The 18,645-nt window shown below is 34.9% G+C and overlaps 1 protein-coding gene across 10 annotated transcripts in view; it reads left to right on the top strand.

Annotated features, from left to right (window-relative positions):
* Nucleotides 1-18,645, top strand: part of HYCC1 (hyccin PI4KA lipid kinase complex subunit 1) — an 85,583-nt gene that overhangs the window by 31,694 nt on the left and 35,244 nt on the right. For 7 of the 10 annotated variants that reach the window (XM_055589991.1, XM_055589990.1, XM_055589993.1 and 4 more), the window contains 6 exons: nucleotides 1,791-1,869; nucleotides 9,842-9,943; nucleotides 14,193-14,372; nucleotides 15,214-15,294; nucleotides 15,816-15,931; nucleotides 16,310-16,405. In XM_055589991.1, coding sequence (XP_055445966.1) covers nucleotides 1,819-1,869; nucleotides 9,842-9,943; nucleotides 14,193-14,372; nucleotides 15,214-15,294; nucleotides 15,816-15,931; nucleotides 16,310-16,405 — 626 coding nt within the window. In that variant the 5' untranslated portion in view covers nucleotides 1,791-1,818. The remainder of the gene's footprint in view (nucleotides 1-1,790; nucleotides 1,870-9,841; nucleotides 9,944-14,192; nucleotides 14,373-15,213; nucleotides 15,295-15,815; nucleotides 15,932-16,309; nucleotides 16,406-18,645) is intronic. The other 3 variants (XM_055589996.1, XM_055589995.1, XM_055589997.1) reach the window with 1 other exon arrangement.

Here is an 18,645-nt window from a genome sequence, read left to right as displayed (position 1 = left end):
TCTGGTTCTATTTGTGGTTGCTTTCTGTCTTAATTTACTAGATGAACAATGGATAAATAAAAAAGAAAACACGTGTATTTGTATTTACCTTTCTTCACAAATATATACAAATGTGTATAACAGGATTAAAAAAAAAAGTAGATCTAGGTAGGAACAAAATAAGGGAATGTGTGATATATAACATTATAAATAAAATTAATCCTAGCCAGCTTTTTTGTGGAGAGAGTTAGGGTAGAAACTTTGACTCCCATTTTATTAAAATCAAAGCAAAGAGAATCTGCTGGGAGATTCACAGTATCCATAATATAAAAGCAAACCAGTTACTCTAAAGGAGAATTTTTCATGGTATTGAAAACTGAAGATGTGAATTTTTTGCTCTTTTGGATTTCCAAGGGGATAACATATGATCAAGCAGCGTTTTCATAACATTTTGGGCATAAACTCAAAGCCTGGTTTATGTGAATGAACAGTACTATAAAATGAATAATATGGTACAGATAATATGGTTTTTTAATAGTTTGGCTTGATCCAAGGATAAAATTTAGAATAATAAAAGGGCTAATTTTTAATCCTAAAAAAGTAAAATGCATATCTCTCAAGTAATTCTTTATGTATGAGTAAATGAATCAATGAATATATGTATTTTCTTAACCATTTTTAATAGAAATTAGACAACAGAAACATTAGAATGTATTCTTTGTAAACCTGTGTTGTTTATTTAAGATGTATCTGTATACTTGGATAGACAACTAAGCAAAAGTTGTATGAGTTAATAGTCTTCAGTAATAGTATTGCATAGTAAAACAACACTTTTATTGCCAGGTGCTTTTATTTACATTTTTTCATTTAATTTTCACAATAATCATTTGAAAGTATGTATTGTGGTTTTTCCCATTTCATGAATGAAGAAAGGAAGGCAAATAACTTGCCCAAGTTTATACTACAAGTAAGAATAGAATCAAGATTCAGTTTCTGTCAATTTTGCCTCAGTTTCTTCTTACATAATAATTCTGATGAAAATTAAGAAGTCTAATGCAGGGTTTGTGCCTGACTTAGGAGTTTAGCAAATTCAGATAGAACTAATAAAGTTTTCCCTCAAGAAACAGTCCACTCTTTTATAGATGGAGGTATGAAGAAAACTATATTGTACTTTGACAGAAGTTTTGCTTGAGATAAATTTGTTTTGCATTTCCTTTAACTTCCCTTTTTTCTTATTTATACTTAAGTAAATTCCAGCCTTCTGAATAGCTATTGTTGCATATTGTCATTATCTTGGATATTACCACTTTTACTTCTGTTTTATGAATATTAAGCTTCCAGGAAACCAAGTGGCTTGCCTAGATAGTTATTGTACTAAAGAACTGAAATATAAGCAAATTAAATTACTTTAATGTTTTCTACAAAGTCAAGTTTGGATGCGTGTCTTTTTATATTTTCACAATTTTAAAATGTTTTCTTAAGTTGCCTTATCTCTTTGGAATTATTTAATTTAAACTAAGGAAAAATGTCCAGTATGTTTTGCAGCTGACATTACTTACTAAAAGCTGAGTGAAAATTGTAGAGCTAATTTTATTATGTTATAATCATTTATACTTTTGTCATGATTCTTGCATTTCAATACTGTTTGTGCACATTGGTTTTTTATATTAACTCAGTAATTTATGTTTGAAACTGTTTTAATTTCTCAATAAAAAAGTAGCTAAATTTTATAGGATTACTTCTATCCTTGGTAATCTGACTATAAAGAAAATGTATTCAAAATTTTAGCATTTTTCTATGTTAATTTTCAGGTTGAAGATTTAGAACAGATGTGGAAAGATGTTCACTTCAGAGAAAGGGGTTGTGGAGGAATGGTTGTCGGAGTTTAAGGTAATATTTACTGTTTTACTATAATAACTATATTCCAAAGAAGTTTTATCTGAGTTTTAAATTCCAGTGGCTTTCTTTTTTAATGACTAAAAAGCTAAATATCTGTGGAAGCAAAAGAATATTCCAAAAAACTTATTGTTGAATTAATTACACATAATAATCTTTCTGGAGAAGGAAATGGCAACCCACTCCAGTGTTCTTGCCTGGAGAATCCCAGGGACGGGAGAGCCTGGTGGGCTGCTGTCTATGGGGTCGCACAGAGTCAGACACGGCTGAAGTGACTTAGCAGTAGCAGCAATCATCTTTCTGAGGAAATTGACTCTTTTTTTGCCAGGCGGTTTAAAGGTTTGTCTTCTCCCTTTTATGGCAACATCACAAGAATGGTTAAAGTCTCTGAAAGTTGATGTCACTCTCCCTAACCACCATGAACAATTCACGGTTGAAAGGTTTCTCCCAATTTGGGGCAGCAGGGGAAATGGACATGATCAACAATGATGAGAAGATGGGAAGATACTTGCACAACTTTCTATCAGTGCATCTTTCTTTAGTTGGCTAACCCAGTGCCTGTAAAGGAGTATATAACTTTTGGTTAGTGGATGAAAAATAAAAACAATACCTCTGTTTGGTTATCTTATGAACTCTTCTCTATGATAGCTAAAATTATGTTTCTTTAACCAGTTAACTGGAGCTTCCCTGGTGGCTCAGTGGTAAAGAATCCACCTGCCAATGTAGGAGACATGGGTTCAAACCCTGGGTCGGGAAGATCCCCTGAAGAAAGAAAGGGCAACCCACTCCAGTATTCTTGCCTGGGAAATCCCATAGATAGAGGACCCTGGTGTGTGGTAGACCAAGGAGTCGCACGACTTAACGACTAAACAATAGCCTTCTTTTTGTCTTCTTTTTCTCACTGTTGCACATAATTATGTGAGCTTCCTATCAGGAACCACAGGAATGGAAAGTTTGGGCTGGCACTTTGGTTTTTGTTTTTTTGTTTTTTTTGGTCCAGCTCGATTAGCCCAAGACCTTGGACAAAAGTCAGAGTTATTAGCTTGTTGCAATGAGGGACACCATACAATAGGTAGTGTGTAGGCATCTCACCAAACAAAAAAATAAATAAAAAATTTAAGGTGTTCCGATGAAATTTAAATGAAATAGTATTTTGATAGGCTCAAGACAAAGCAGAGCTATGTGTAATGGGGTAAAATCAGACCTGGATTGTGAAGTGGACCCATGGTCATGTTGTCTTTAGAAACTACAAAGTTAACATCTGGGTGGAATGTTGGGTTCAGAAACCCCTTATCTGAAGCCTGGTTCTCTGTATCTAGGTGACTCACATCCTCCAGGCAAGCGTGGGATGTTTCATTCTTATCAATACGTGTTTAAAGAGCAAAACTTTTGACATCTGTGATTTTAGGTAACAAAGCTTCTCACTGAGTAAGAATACAGAAGTCATTCAAAAATGGAGATTCAAGAAGGAGAGGACATATATATACCTATGGCTGGTTCTTGTTGATGTCTGACAGAAAACAACAAAATTCTGTAAAGCAATTATCCTTCAATTAAAAACTAAATTATTTTTTTTTAATGGAGGTTTTTATGACACTTTTCAGCTGTAGTGTGTCCTTGAGAGAAGCAATGTTTCCTGTTAATTTTGTAGCTGGCCGTAGCCGTTGTTGTTATCTCATCCTGATGAATGACAGAGATTTTCATTTTGTCAGCTTTTGTAGTCATAAATTATCTTTCTGTGGATCCCCTAATTCATAGAGTGGTGTAGTTATGCATGCACTTATAGAAGTGCACTGTGTATAGACTGCATGTAGTGCCATCTACATATTCTAACAATTTGAATAAATCTGGTGTGTGCCTTTTTTTCTTACATAAGTTGTCTTTGTGTTTTTAAGCTTTTTTTTTTTTCTGTTTCATGAAAGTTTAATATGGTTCATTATCATGATTTTTTTGGCAAGTTGATGAAAATTGTCGTTTAACAGCTGACTACCACTTCTGGGATGTTCTTATGTTTAATGGTGAAGTAAAATTTGCAAAAGGAAATATAGCCATTAAACCATTTTATAATATGGGAGTTGTGGCAAGAGGGCATGATGAAGGATGGAGAACATAGGGGAGGAGTCAACTATTAAGGCAAATAATTGAAAGTTATGGCTAATTCTCTTCCCTTATCATCTGTTTGTTTATTCTCTTCCATTCCTGGGAAGGAAGCTTTTTCATTGAGAGAATAGAAGTAAAATCCTGGACCCCATGAACTGAAAAGTTATTTAACTTTCCCCTAACCATCCAAAAGTAAATATAGTCAATTTGATATAATAAATGATACACATTTTTGTCAAGTATAAGGGAAGATATTTCCTATTTTTTGGTTAATATGGTAGTCATTTCTGAAAATTATTTTGAATTGTGACCCAGATAATCATGATGGTGAGATCACTGACTTAGAGCCAGACATCCTGGAATGTGAAGTCAAGTGGGCCTTAGAAAGCATCACTACGAACAAAGCTAGTGGAGGTGATGAAATTCCAGTTGAGCTATTTCAAATCCGGAAAGATGATGCTGTGAAAGTGCTGCACTCAATATGCCAGCAAATTTGGAAAACTCAGCAGTGGCCACGGGACTGGAAAAGGTCAGTGTTCATTCCAATCCCAAAGAAAGGCAATGCCAAAGAATGTTCAAACTACTGCACAATTGCACTCATCTCACATGCTAGTAAAGTAATGCTCAAAATTCTCCAAGCCAGGCTTCAGCAGTATGTGAACCGTGAACTTCCTGATGTTCAAGCTAGTTTTAGAAATGGCAGAGGAACCAGAGATCAAATTGCCAACATCCGCCGGATCATGGAAAAAGCAGGAGAGTTCCAGAAAAATATCTATTTCTGCTTTGTTGACTATGCCAAAGCCTTTGACTGTGTGGATCACAATAAACTGGAAAATTCTGAAAGAGATGGGAATACCAGACCACCTGATCTGCCTCTTGAGAAATTTGTATGCAGGTCAGGAAGCAACAGTTAGAACTGGACATGGAACAACAGACTGGTTCCAAATAGGAAAAGGAGTATGTCAAGGCTGTATATTGTCACCCTGCTTATTTAACTTATATGCAGAGTACATCATGAGAAACGCTGGACTGGAAGAAGCACAAGCTGGAATCAAGATTGCCGGGAGAAATATCAATAACCTCAGATATGCAGATGACACCACCCTTATGGCAGAAAGTGAAGAGGAACTCAAAAGCCTCTTGATGAAAGTGAAAGAGGAGAGTAAAAAAGATGGCTTAAAGCTCAACATTCAGAAAACGAAGATCATGGCATCTGGTCCCATCACTTCATGGGAAATAGATGGGGAAACAATGGAAACAGTGTCAGACTTTCTTTTTTTGGGCTTCAAAATCACTTCAGATGGTGACTGCAGCCATGAAATTAAAGATGCTTACTCCTTGGAAGGAAAGTTATGATCAACCTAGATAGCATATTCAAAAGCAGAGACATTACTTTGCCAACAAAGGTCTGTCTAGTCAAGACTATGGTTTTTCCTGTGGTCATGTATGGATGTGAGAGTTGGACTGTGAAGAAGGCTGAGCACCGAAGAATTGATGCTTTTGAACTGTGGTGTTGGAGAAGACTCTTGAGAGTCCCTTGGACTGCAAGGAGATCCAACCAGTCCATTCTGAAGGAGATCAGCCCTGGGATTTCTTTGGAAGGAATGATGCTAAAGCTGAAACTCCAGTACTTTGGCCACCTCATGCGAAGAGTTGACTCATTGGAAAAGACTCTGATGCTGCGAGGGATTGAGGGCAGGAGGAGAAGGGGACAACAGAGGATGAGATGGCTGGATGGCATCACTGACTCAATGGACGTGAGTCTGAGTGAACTCCAGGAGTTGGTGATGGACAGGGAGGCCTGGTGTGCTGCGATTTATGGGGTCGCAAAGAGTCGGACACGACTGAGCGACTGAACTGAACTGAACTGAATGTGCATTGAATTCAGCTCTGTTTATGTTTGGTAAAGAGGTTAAGGTTACCAGACAAAGTTAGCAACATACTAAAAATAATAGAAGACAGGAAAGTACATAAGAACAAATCTCTTACTTTTAAAATTAAAGTATCTTGTCTTTTGAAATGATTTGTTATGTTAGTTACATATTTTGGTTAAAAATTTTAAGAAATAAAATTTAGAGATTATTTATCTGTCATTCTATCTGAGTTTCTGCTTGGTTGTTTAAATTAATAACCGTGGTGCTAATAAGCCAGGTCATCATGATTGATAAAGTAAGTGGTACAGGGTACTTGAGATGGAGAAGTCAAAATTTTCCTCTGGTTTTACAGTGTTGGACAAATCGCATAACTTCTTTGGGTCTCAATATCCTCACCAGGAAAACTGAAATAGGTGGTGTGTGAAGATGATTTTAGCTCTACACTTTTCCATGGGTGCAGCCTGAACTCCCAGACTCATAACCTCACTCAGCATTCTCTCAAATGCACAGGATAATGTAGTTTGCTTTGTGCTTTTTTTTTTTTTTTTTCTTTTTTGCCTTTGGACAAACTAGCATCTACTCCAGCTTTGGGCCTTCATTAATATTCTCTTAGTATACCAACAACTACAATACTCTTGCCTGGAAAATCCCATGGACTGGGGAGCCTGGTAGGCTGCAGTCCATGGGGTTGCTAAGAGTTGGACACGACTTCACATTCACTTTCACTTTTCACTTTCATGCATTGGAGAAGGAAATGGCAAGCCAGTCCAGTGTTCTTGCCTGGAGGATCCCAGGGACAGGGAAGCCTGGTGGGCTGCTGTCTGTGGGGTCTCACAGAGTCGGACACGACTGAAGCGACTTAGCAGCAGCAGCAGCAGATACCAACAAAGTGATTAGACTCAGACTTCATTATTTTAAGATTTCATGAGTTGTTAGTTCAATTTCTATATTTCAAATACTAATTTGTAAAATGTTATCTTACAGATTGTATTGTGTTTTTCTTAATGTTATGTGTAGATTTATATAGCAGATTTTTTTATTTTCTGGTAGTCACTGAATCAGAATATGTGACTCAAAATCTAGTCTTACGTGTAATGTTGTTGGTCAGAGTTGTTTTATTTATTGGTTCTCTATCCATCTGTCCATCTTCATTAATTCTCTTCCATCTAACTTGTATCACTTCCTTACATTTTATAAAAGCCATCTGCCAAATGATACTTTAATATGAAGCATCTGTCTTCTTCAAATTTTGCCAAGACTAATTTCTACCATGTTATCCCATTATTACTTCTTTTGTCTCTAGTTCTGCATTTTTCAAAGTGAGAAAACTTAACTAGTATTTAAGAAGGCCAGTACCTTTGAACTAGTACAATGTAAATTTAAAGGTTTGTTGTAATGGTATTTAAATCCATAGGCTCTTTTAGATATTAAGGTTTTCAAAGTACTGTTCATAAACACAGCAATTGTATTTTCTCTCCTTCTGTTGACAAAAGTTAACTTTTTTCACATTCACAAAATGAAATAACGACAGAATTGTACTAAAATGTAATACCTCACGAATTTTTAGGAGACCTTTCCTCTCATTTAACAGTAGTAGCCTAGGCCCAGAATATTTTCTAGAACTTGTCTTTTTGGAAAAGAACTGTCTTTTTACTTTTGGCTGTTTCACAAAAAACGTTTTATCTCATGAGGGTTAATTGGTACATAATTAAAAATTGTAATTCACACTTTTAATGACTTTCAGTTTTAGGCTAGATAGTGCATGTAAAAATCTTTTTATTCACTAATCATTTTTTAAGATTTATTTTTCAATTCACTTAGTTTGAAGTTTTATGTTTAGATACACATGTGCACACATGTGCACACACACATTAATGTGTTTTGCATATACAGCTTGGGTTCATTATCCAGGCAATTAGACATCTGTTGTTTATTTGACAGTTACTCCCTTTTATATAAATTCCACCAGTATTAGGTTACTGTTGATCAAGTAACAGAAATGGAATGTTGCCTGGAGATCTTTTGTTACATGCTTTTGAAATATTGAAGAAAGCCCTAATCTCCTCTTTATGTAAGCAGTTGCAGTGAAACTCTCTCCTCCCCACCCAAAGAATGGTGGAAGGTTACCGGATAGTTCACGTTTACTTAACCATTCTGGTAAACAAAACTGTCCTATCAAATTAAAAAAATAGTCTATTCACTTATATATCCTAAGGTGAAATGTGACCTGTTTTTCAAGAATCTACTGAAGAGTAACAGTGACAGTATTTATTTCTTATTTTGTTCATCTATTATATAATGTCTGCAGCAAAGATTTGAGTACAAGGCCTTGTGCTGAATGCTGTGGATGAACAGATAAGATAGGTCTTGCCTTTGAGGAATTCACAGTAAAGTTAAAATGAATCAAATATCCTTATTATAAATATGCTGTTTAATTTTCTATGTCTATTTATGCACACATTTACCTATATACACTAACCATAACCCATTTTAAATCATAAAATACTAGGATATGGGACATGGAAGAAATAATGTATATCTTACAGTTACCAGTATCTTGAGACATTAGAAGCAAAGTATCACACGGACCACAGCTTTGTCTGACTCAATAAGCTAAGCCATGCCGTGTGGGGCCACCCAAGATGGATGGGTCATGGTGGAGAGGTCTGACAGAATGTGGTCCACTGGAGAAGGGAATGGCAAACCACTTCAGTATTCTTGCCTTGAGACAAGGAGATACAACCAGTCCATCCTAAAGGAGATCAGTCCTTTAGATGTTCATTGGAAGGATTGATGCTGAAGCTGAAACTCTAATACTTTGGCCACCTTATGCGAAGAGTTGACTCATTGGAAAAGACCCTGATGCTGGGAGGGATTGGGGGCAGGAAGAGAAGGGGATGACAGAGGATGAGGTGGCTGGATGGTATCACCGACTTGATGGACGTGAGTTTGGGTAAACTCTGGGAGTTGATGATGGACAAGGAGGCCTGGTGTGCTGTGATTCATGGGGTTGCAAAGAGTCAGAATGACTGAGCGACTGAACTGAACTGAACTGAGATGAGACATTGTATCTGCTGCAGGATAAACATTGTTCATTAGTTGGTTGATTGATAGAAATACTTTTCCTAGGAAAAAATAAAGACTTGGAAGACAGAAGTTGTTAAAGAAGGCCATACTCTAGAAGGATAGGTTTTTATCATTTGTTATGAAGTTTTTTTTGTTTTTTTCAGATTTCCCCACTACCTTTACCCAAAAGTGTCTGACTTACTACTGGAGTTTTATCTCTTCCCATTCCTTTCTGGTCATGGTGTCCTTTCTGAAAGGGTGACCCTGCCAAACTGTGGTTAGTTGTTGAGATTTTAAATGGCATTAGGAAAATTTGTTGGTAGTGTAGCTATCTTTTTCTCCATTCCAAGAAGTAAAAACTTCCCCCCAGTTCTGTAAAGGAGAACAGTCTTACTTAACAGATGATCTGTGGCTTTAAGGTTTGAAACATTAGATCCTTATATAACATGTTTATTAAGAAACAGGATAAAATACTGTTAATGAGATTGGTAAGTTGTATGTTGCTACAAAAAATGTATCTCTGGCTTTACAAATGATTCATATTCTTATTTCCAACTCCAAACTATGATCAAAGATGCAGTGTTGATATTAATTTGCATCCCTGTTGATGTTGAAGATTAACTGTATCTTTTGTTTTATTTTTACCATTTTTTTGAGATATTATTCACATAATGAAAAATTCACTGTTTTCAGGTGAAATACAGAGGTTTTTACTGGTTTTAAAATGTTGTGCCATTAACACCATCATCTAAGCCTAGGATATTTCCATCACCCCCCCCAAAAAAATCTGTATCTAGTTAGTCACTCTCAGTTCTTCCTCTTCCCAATTCCCCCTCTCCCAGTTTCTGACAATCTGCTTTCTGTATTTGGATTTACCTATTTGGGACATTTCATAAAAGTAAAGTGTATTTTTTAAATTTGTTTAGACACTACCAGAAACATCTTTACCAAATTATGCTACAAATTTGAAGGAAAAGAGTTCTTTAGTTTCATCTCTCTATAAAGTTATCCAGGAGCCACAAAGTGAGGTAAGTACTCTCAGAGTTCATCCTGCTAGTAGTTTTCATTTGATTGATTTTTAATTTCTTGTTGTGAAATATAATACATATATTTAAAAAGTAGTAAAAGTAGAGTTTTAAAAACTGTAATATATATTTTGCAGTGTTTAACTGATTCCTTTTGAGAAATGAATAGAGAGGTAAGAATACTTTATATTCAGAAAAATGGCAGAATAAAAAAAATTATGATAAAATGAGCTCCAATGTATCATCTCCTAGGCCAAGAATTAGGATTACCATATTCCAAAGCCATCTCTGAACATGCTGCTGCTCCTCTTTCTATGTATTATGTATGTATGTGTCTGTCTGTCTCTCCATCTGTGGGGATAACCTTGGAGAGCCTGGGTCACTGCATTCATTTATTCATTCAGCAAATATTTGTGTGTCCGTTATGTGTCAGCTGCAGTGCTAGGCAACAGAAAATCAAAGATGCACATGGCCTATGTCCCAAAAGAGGAAAGGGAGAAAATAAGTAAATACATACTTTCAGAGCAATGCTTAACTGAGTCCAGATGGATTTGCACACATTTTCCAGGTGTAGAAAGTAAAAGGACATTGCAAGCTGAAGGGAATAGTATATGGAGGCCTGAGAAAATGCAAGAAATTTGAGTAGCTAGTAGTTTGGTTCTGGTGATAAGTTTTTCCCAGCCCTTGTTTCTTTTCTCTGCCTTCCCCTCTCCTGCATTTCCTTTGCATTTTTAGATAGCAAATTTAGTTTGAAAGTGATAAAGTGAACTGTACTCCCACATTCTGGTGCTTGTAAATCCCACCATTCATAGTTAGAAATAGATAAGGATTGGAAATGGTGAGGAAAATAAAAATGCATGGGATGCAGATAAAAGCAAATAATCTATTTTTTAGCCTGATAAATGTGGTAAAGACAGTGTGTATCCTGTATTCTTAAAAAGAAAACTCAGTCTTAAAAAAATGTACTCAGAAGTACTTCTCAGATATAACTGTGTGATCTACTTTCAGGCTTCCCTGGTGGCTCAGCTAGTAAAGAATCCGCCTGCCATGTGGGAGACCTGGGTTTGATCCCTGGGTTGGGAAGATCCTCTAGAGAAGGGAACGGCTACCCACTCCAGTATTCTGGCCTGGAGAATTCCATGGACTGTGTAGTCCATGGGGGTCACAAAGAGTCTCCTTTTGCTCTTTAGAATATTTTGTATCTTAATGTGGAGATATAGTATTCCTAAAAACTTGATGTCATTGTCTGTTGGCATTTTTGAAATTTGAAATGTTGATTCTACTTTATTTGAAATCTGGAAAATTTGGTATTTGGGTTTTTAGAAGTAGTACCTTTTCATTATGTGGTTAAATTCATTTGATAAATATTCATTGAACACATATAATGTGTCAGAAATCACTTAGAAATGTACAAAGTAGAATAACTTCTTTATCTTATAGATTAGAACTTATATTCTGGTAGGTGAGATAAACATTAAACAAATACCTAAATGTATAATAAAATGTTAGTGGTAAAACTATGAAGATAATAAAGCAGAGTACGGGAACTATGTGTTGGGACTGAGGAGGTGATGGTTGAATTAAGGTCTGAATGAATTCGAACAAGAAAATAAAACTGGGGGCAAGAGCTTTCCAGAGAGGAAATAGTCAGTGCAAAGGCCCTGAGGTAGGTATGTGAGTCAGGCTCAAGAAACTGTAAAGAGGCAGTTTATGGATAAAGTGAAGTTTTCTTGACTGGTGCTTTTAATTGACTGTAGCTTTAAGATAGGCATAGGATTAGAGGCTAAAAATGTTTAGGTTTGTTAGGAAGCCAGCTGTTTTTTTTTTTTTTTTGAAAGAGCCACATGAAATCTTTTTGGTGTTTTAAACATAGGGAGCCCAGAGTGAGAAGTCAGTTCCCTGGCTACTGGCACCTAAATATTAGTCCCCTCCAACTTCTCTGTATCTTTGTCCTATCCTTATATTCTCAGTAATTGTTCAATGAAAAAAAAAAGTTTGGAAAATTCTCTTGTAAATTTACCCAAACTTAGCTTTTTCCATCTTCTTTAGTCATTTAAAGGCATTTTATGGTACATTTCTTATTACCATTAAAATTCTCTTAAGATACAGCTTCTTATTTATGAGTGGATGATTGTAAAAATTCATTTGTAACTCAGTTGTTACAGAATTCATAATGTATTTTAGAAGGGAAAGAAGGTACATGATGATTAGACTATAGAAGACCATTTAACATATCAAAATATATTAATACTTGAAGTACAATTCTCTCTTAATAGTATTGTAAAACCTACCCAATCAAGTTTAGTAATGTTTCCTTGAGAAAATACATTAAAAAATTTGAGCAAGACACTAGGAATGCAGCATATTCTAATGCCCCATTATTTGTCTCAAATATAATCAGGTTAAATAAGTCCAACACTGCCTGTGTTTCCCACATTGTATGTTGTCTTATTCTTTTCTGACATTTTTCAGGTATGTTTATGAAGTAGTTAAAAAGCCTTGGCTTCAGTCTGGCCTTCCTGAACTGTGTGATTATTTTTGGTTTCGGTAGCTTCTTTGTCTCAATTTGCTTATGTAGAAAGAATACATTGTTAGGGTAAAGACATTGCGTCCTAGTATTGTGGGAATTGAATGGATTTACATATATGAAAGTACTTTGCAAGTGTAAAACCCTGATAAATATTGGTATTTATCTCTAGTGGTTTGATATACTTAATTTCATCTAATCTTATTGCAATGTGTAACTGCTACATCCCTTTTTAATCTATCTTCATTTGGTTCTGCTTTCATAAATCAAAACTCTGTTTTAGATGTTAAATGAATTTAAAAGACTGGAGTGTTTTGATTAAAATTGATTATGTGCTCATGCAGACTATCAAATAAATTTTCAGCATAAAGTTTTATAAGTTTGCAAATATTTGTTAGACTATATTAATTGATTTAATCAAAGATTTCCTGGGTATTTAGAGATGAGTGATGTCACACCATAATTTACCAGATTATTGGCACTGGTCCACAAAGAAATTTTTAAAACTCCAGTCTGAAAGCTAAACATTCCCATAACAGTCTTTCTTCCACTACCCGCCTCTTCATTCTTCCAAATTAATTCCTACCCTAAAAACTTTTCTCGCAGTCTTTGAGTGGCGTTACTTTGCCCTGACCCTTCTGTTTCTGTTATCTTTGCCACGCCACATTGGACACCTGTTGCCCTCTAACAACCATTTTGAGAGTGGAAAAATGTTTCTTTAACTGTAAGAAGATAGTATTTCAGTAGGAAAGACCAATTTTGTCAATGTTTATTTTTTTTGTCGATGTTTATTAAAGTATAACTTTTTCTTTACCTTGCATAAATAATTCTGACTTTAATTGTATGAAGTTTACATATTGAACTTTTTTGAAATCAAGGCATCCACTTTAAATCAGTTTCTGTTCATTCCACTTATTTGTAGTAGAAAATCTGTTTCTTAAGTTGATGTAAATCTATTGTGTAAGTTGGGGAAGTGAATGGACTCCCATTCACTGAAACTAATAATAGCCTGTTTGAAAAATAGCCCTGTGAATCTCTTGACATATTTGTAAGTGACCTGTGTGTGATTATTGTATATGCTTTAAAGATACATTCATTTCTCTTAACTGAATACCTGTGGGGGTGTTGGGAGAAAAATGGTTATCAGTAAGTCCAAATCATGTCTAAAACAAAATGACAGAGGTGTTTAGATTATCTAGGGGCAATTAATCATGGTTACAGTAAGAAAGTAGATCTAGGGGCTTTATATTATTCAGCTACTCTACATACCAGTCATTGCAGTCAGATGCTACCTAATTATAAGCTCAGGAAGGTCATGTGACAGTAACTACCTAGCATTCCCATTTCAATTTCTCCAACTCAGTAGCCAGTCATTTGTATATTGGCATGTTTTATCTGGAAGGATATTAAGGAAGAAAATTCTTCACAACCTATTTATTTCAGGAAGTTAAAAAGATATAGTTTTAATAACAATACTACTTTGGAGTTACAGAATGTTTTAAAACTTTACCGAGTACTTGCGTATACACTTAACCTTGCAGTTTGGCCTTCCACTAGAATTCATAGGCGTACTAACTAGCTTAGCTGTGAATAGTCTTGCTGCCAAAAATGGAAATGTTTGCATATTTCAGTAGTTACCAATCAGGAAAATGCTTTTATGTTTTATATATCAGTGTCATTCAAATACAGGCCAATCCTTCAGTTAATGTTTTGTCTTTCTTCCAGTTGTTGGAACCTGTCTGTCACCAGCTCTTTGAATTCTATCGCAGTGGAGAGGAGCAGTTGCTTCGATTTACGCTGCAGTTTCTTCCAGAACTGATTTGGTGCTACCTTGCTGTCTCCGCAAGCAGAAATGTGCACAGCAGCGGATGCATTGAAGCTCTTCTTCTAGGGGTTTACAATTTGGTTTGTATTTAATGGAGTTAACAAAATGTTTTAAAAGCTGAATAGCAGCAAAAATGAATACACAATAGCAACTGTTTTTCATTTTAGTAGAGCTAATGTTTGTTTTTTATTACATCAGATGACTCATAGCTCATTCTCCCCAAAATAACCTTATGGAGGCTAAAGCCTGTATGGGCATACATACAATTATGTAAATACACATTTTTTACTGATTGGAGACTAAAAATCAGACCATTTAAATTTTTATGGAAATATTTGAAAATATCAGTGTTAAATTTTTAATTTTTTAAACTTAAAAGCCGCTGTCTATAAATTGTTGTGACCTTCACAAAGTTTGGAGAAAAGATTTAAACTAAGATCTACCACCAATAATTATATAAAATCTGGACTGTCTCCAGAGTTCACACCATTGATTTAATATATAGTTTGCATTACTGATAATGTTTGTATATTAAATGGTACAATATTCTAGATAGATACTTAAGGTTTGTACTTTTTTTAAATGGAAAAATAATTTAAGGGTCATTTTGTAATATGTTTTAGGACTATGTTAATTGATTTAGAAAATGGAACTTTTTACATGAGAAAAATCAATGATAATTAAGACATCTGCATTTCAGCCTTAAAACTACGTTACTTACATTTTAAGGAGACAGTTAACTCCTAATGTTTATGAATAATGGATTATCATAGTTTAAGATTTTAGTTGACTTTAAAATTTCTTTCTTTTCAGGTCTTTTTTTTTTTCACTAACAATTTATGTGTAAAAAATAAATATTTAAATTTATATGTAAAAAATAAATATTGTGAGACATTTTCTTTTACTTTCTTTTGTTTGTAGGAAATAGTTGACAAACAGGGACATAGTAAAGTATTGAGTTTTACGATTCCATCTTTATCCAAACCATCTGTATATCATGAAGTAAGTTACATTTTTATCAAAGTAAGTTTATTGGTCCTAAGATTTGCAGTTGCTGTAAATTAGGGTTTGGTTGGTTATTGAGTTGAAAAATTTGATCAGTTCGCTAATACCTTAAAGAGTGTAAAATTTCATACAAAGTATGTTGCTATTCCCAAAGTAAATGGGAAATCAAAATCATTGAAGTTTAAACTAAAACCTGATTGTAAAAGATCTATTAAAAGTATTAATTTTGAATATTTTTCCCTTTATCTGATGAATAAGATTAGATTTTATGTGTGTGTGTGAATTATGTATTTCTGGGGTAGAATTTTTGAAGTTAAACTATTTTGTATTTCTATTTGTGGTTTGTTTTTAGTTATTTGTTAAATCTTTGAGCAGCATACTTAGTAGGCAATCTGAATATTTCTAAGATATATGATGTTTATAGCAGTCATTCTAAATATATATATTGGTTATATGTATTCTAATACCACACCTTAAACAGAATGGCTTTTTCTTTATTCACATGTCTTTGTCTTTAGCCTTCCAGCATTGGGTCCATGGCTCTGACGGAGAGCGCCCTATCCCAGCATGGTTTGTCAAAAGTTGTGTACAGTGGACCTCACCCCCAGAGAGAGATGCTGACAGCACAGAATAGGTATACTGTGGAGACATGACCTACTATTCTACCATGCTGACTTCTAAAGAAATTATTTCAGTAATTTATAAATAATGTTTAATGAGTTATGTATAACAAGTTTTAAAATGTTGAGTCATTTCATACAAGAGAGACACCCCATATTCCCTATTTGTCACTTAGACACTTTGCTTCAGATGTCATCTGGAGCGTTGAATTTTTAAGGTAATTTTCGTATGACTGTTACTTCTTTTTCTTTTTGATTTTGTATTGTTGTTGGTGTGATTATATTGGACAGGTCTGTTCTGTAACACAATATCCCTCCCCAGTGCTTGCTTAATTATAGTTGACTTCTTGGAATTTTCAAGATTTGTAAATACTCTTTGGGTTTGTTTTTAGGTTTGAAGTGTTGACATTCCTTTTGTTGTGTTACAATGCTGCCTTAACCTATATGCCCCGTGTTTCTCTTCAATCACTGTGTCAAATTTGTTCAAGGTAAATTCAAATGTTTTTAGTGTTGAAATATATGCATCTAGTATTGCTTGTTTGTTACATATCTATGTTATTTTTTGTTTAATCATTTGTTTGAAACACTAAATAAGTTAATATGGAGCTCCACCTAGTCAGCATACAGAAAGCTCTCTAAAGACACAATGAAGTCGCAGAAAACACAACAAAGAGGGTAAAACTGAATAACAATTCAGTGGAAAATTTTGATGAGAAAAGGCTTATACTATATAATTAAAAGTATGGAACTGTTATGACCTTTCAGTTTTTGACATGGTTTCTGTTTTGTTTGCTTTTTATCTATCTTATCTAGTTATTTTTATTGTGTTCTAATTTAGTACCAAGAAATAAGTAGGAGATACTGGTTTTTAAACTTTTCTTGCTAAAAAAAAATTTAGCCAAGAACTTGGTTAAGTAAATTATGATAATTATTGGGTATTAATATATGCAAATATTCAAGACTTCTGATTTAAAAGAATATTTAATGATAGTATATATGGTGTGATTTCAACATTGACTGAATATGACCAGAGTATTAACAGTAGTTATGTCTACTTGGTGGAATTATAGTTTATTGTAATTTTTTTCCTGTGTGATTTTCTGTCATTCTCTAAATTTTCTGTGTTGAACATGTTACCTTTTTTTTTTGGCTGTGCTGTGAGGCTTGTGAGATCTTAGTTCCCCATTCAGGACTGAACCCACGGCCTCAGCAGTGAAAGTACTGAGTCCTAATCACTGAACCACCAGGAAAACCCTGCCTTTCTTCTTTTTTTTTTTTTAAGAAAAACAAGATAGAGAAAATGCCCTTTGTAATTCAAGTAAATAAGGGAAAATATAGAATTCAAGAACTTGTAAAATAATTTTAGATTTGGCAAACTTAGAAAATGTAGCTTTGGGCAGTTAATTAGAGGGAGGGTGCATAGAGCAATACTTAAAAATCAAGTCAAAACAAAACAAAAACCATAAATTGATTCTGTTGATTAGGATAGAAAACCATGCAGGTCAAGAGGGAGAGGAAGGTAACAAGACAGGGGGATTATTAGAGAAGATAGAGAAGCAGAGAGCCGTTCAACTGTTTCCTGAAGTGAAGCATAATTTCATTGCCTGCACCTTGGAGGATGGTACCAATGTGCCATCGCTCTCAATTACTTATTCTTCTAATATGTTTCTTGTTTTAACCATTTTAAAGGCAGACGTGCCCAGGGTTTTTGAATTTCACAGATTTATAAAATTTCAGAAAAGCTGAAGTGGGTATTTACATGATGTTGCCAACTTTTTCTTTTGTCAAGTCATTGTGTTATAAATATCTTCCATCAACATTATTTAATGAAAAGAGAATATTTTTACACCCAAAAGGGGTAGAGTGAAAGGCAAGGACAAAAATTTCTGAGTTAAAAGTGGGATGTTTCGCACTTCTCATTTCTAATTTCAGTATGGTCCAGTGAAAATGTTACACACTAAAATGAGTGTAAGAACCAATACTTCAGAAACATTGGCTTAAGAGGTAACTCGATGCTGGAACTTTCACTTGTGGAACTTAAAACACACTATTCTAAAGCAGTGTCTTAGGTGGTAGGACCCAGGGAGATTTGTGTGTGTGTGCACGTGTGTGTGTGCATGCAGATGTTCTACTACAGCCTCCTAAATAAGATCCACTGTTGATGTTTTACTGAAATTACTGATGACAAAGTTAGGAAAAAAATGTGCTGCTGCTGCTGCTGCTAAGTCGCATCAGTCGTGTCCGACTCTGTTCGACCCCATAGACGGCAGCCCACCAGGCTCCCCCGTCCCTGGTATTCTCCAGGCAAGAATACTGGAGTGGGTTGCCATTTCCTTCTCCAATGCATGAAAGTGAAAAGTGAAAGTAAAGTCGCTCAGTCGTATCCGACTCTTAGCGACCCCAGGGACTGCAGCCCACCAGGCTCCTCCATCCATGGGATTTTCCAGGCAAGAGTACTGGAGTAGGGTGCCATCGCCTTCTCCACAGGTCCTGTGTAACTCCAACGGACTGTTTTCTAATATAATTACTTTTATCTTCTGGGTAGAAAATAGCTAGTATATCAAGTTTACCTAACCAGGAAATTAGATAACCTTTTTTAAGAATACAAATGGGGCTGATTTTGAAAACAAAGAGAAACACAGATTACTTTAAAACTGTCTACAGGATATTGGCCAAAGAATATTTTAGTAGAAATGCATTAGATTAACTCTGTACCACAAGAAAACTC

The sequence above is a fragment of the Bubalus kerabau genome, chromosome 8 (genome assembly GCF_029407905.1).
Source record: "Bubalus kerabau isolate K-KA32 ecotype Philippines breed swamp buffalo chromosome 8, PCC_UOA_SB_1v2, whole genome shotgun sequence".
NCBI classification, from domain to species: Eukaryota; Metazoa; Chordata; class Mammalia; order Artiodactyla; family Bovidae; genus Bubalus; species Bubalus kerabau.
Note: the sequence above shows the minus strand (reverse complement) of the source record. Positions and strands in the feature narration are given on the sequence as shown.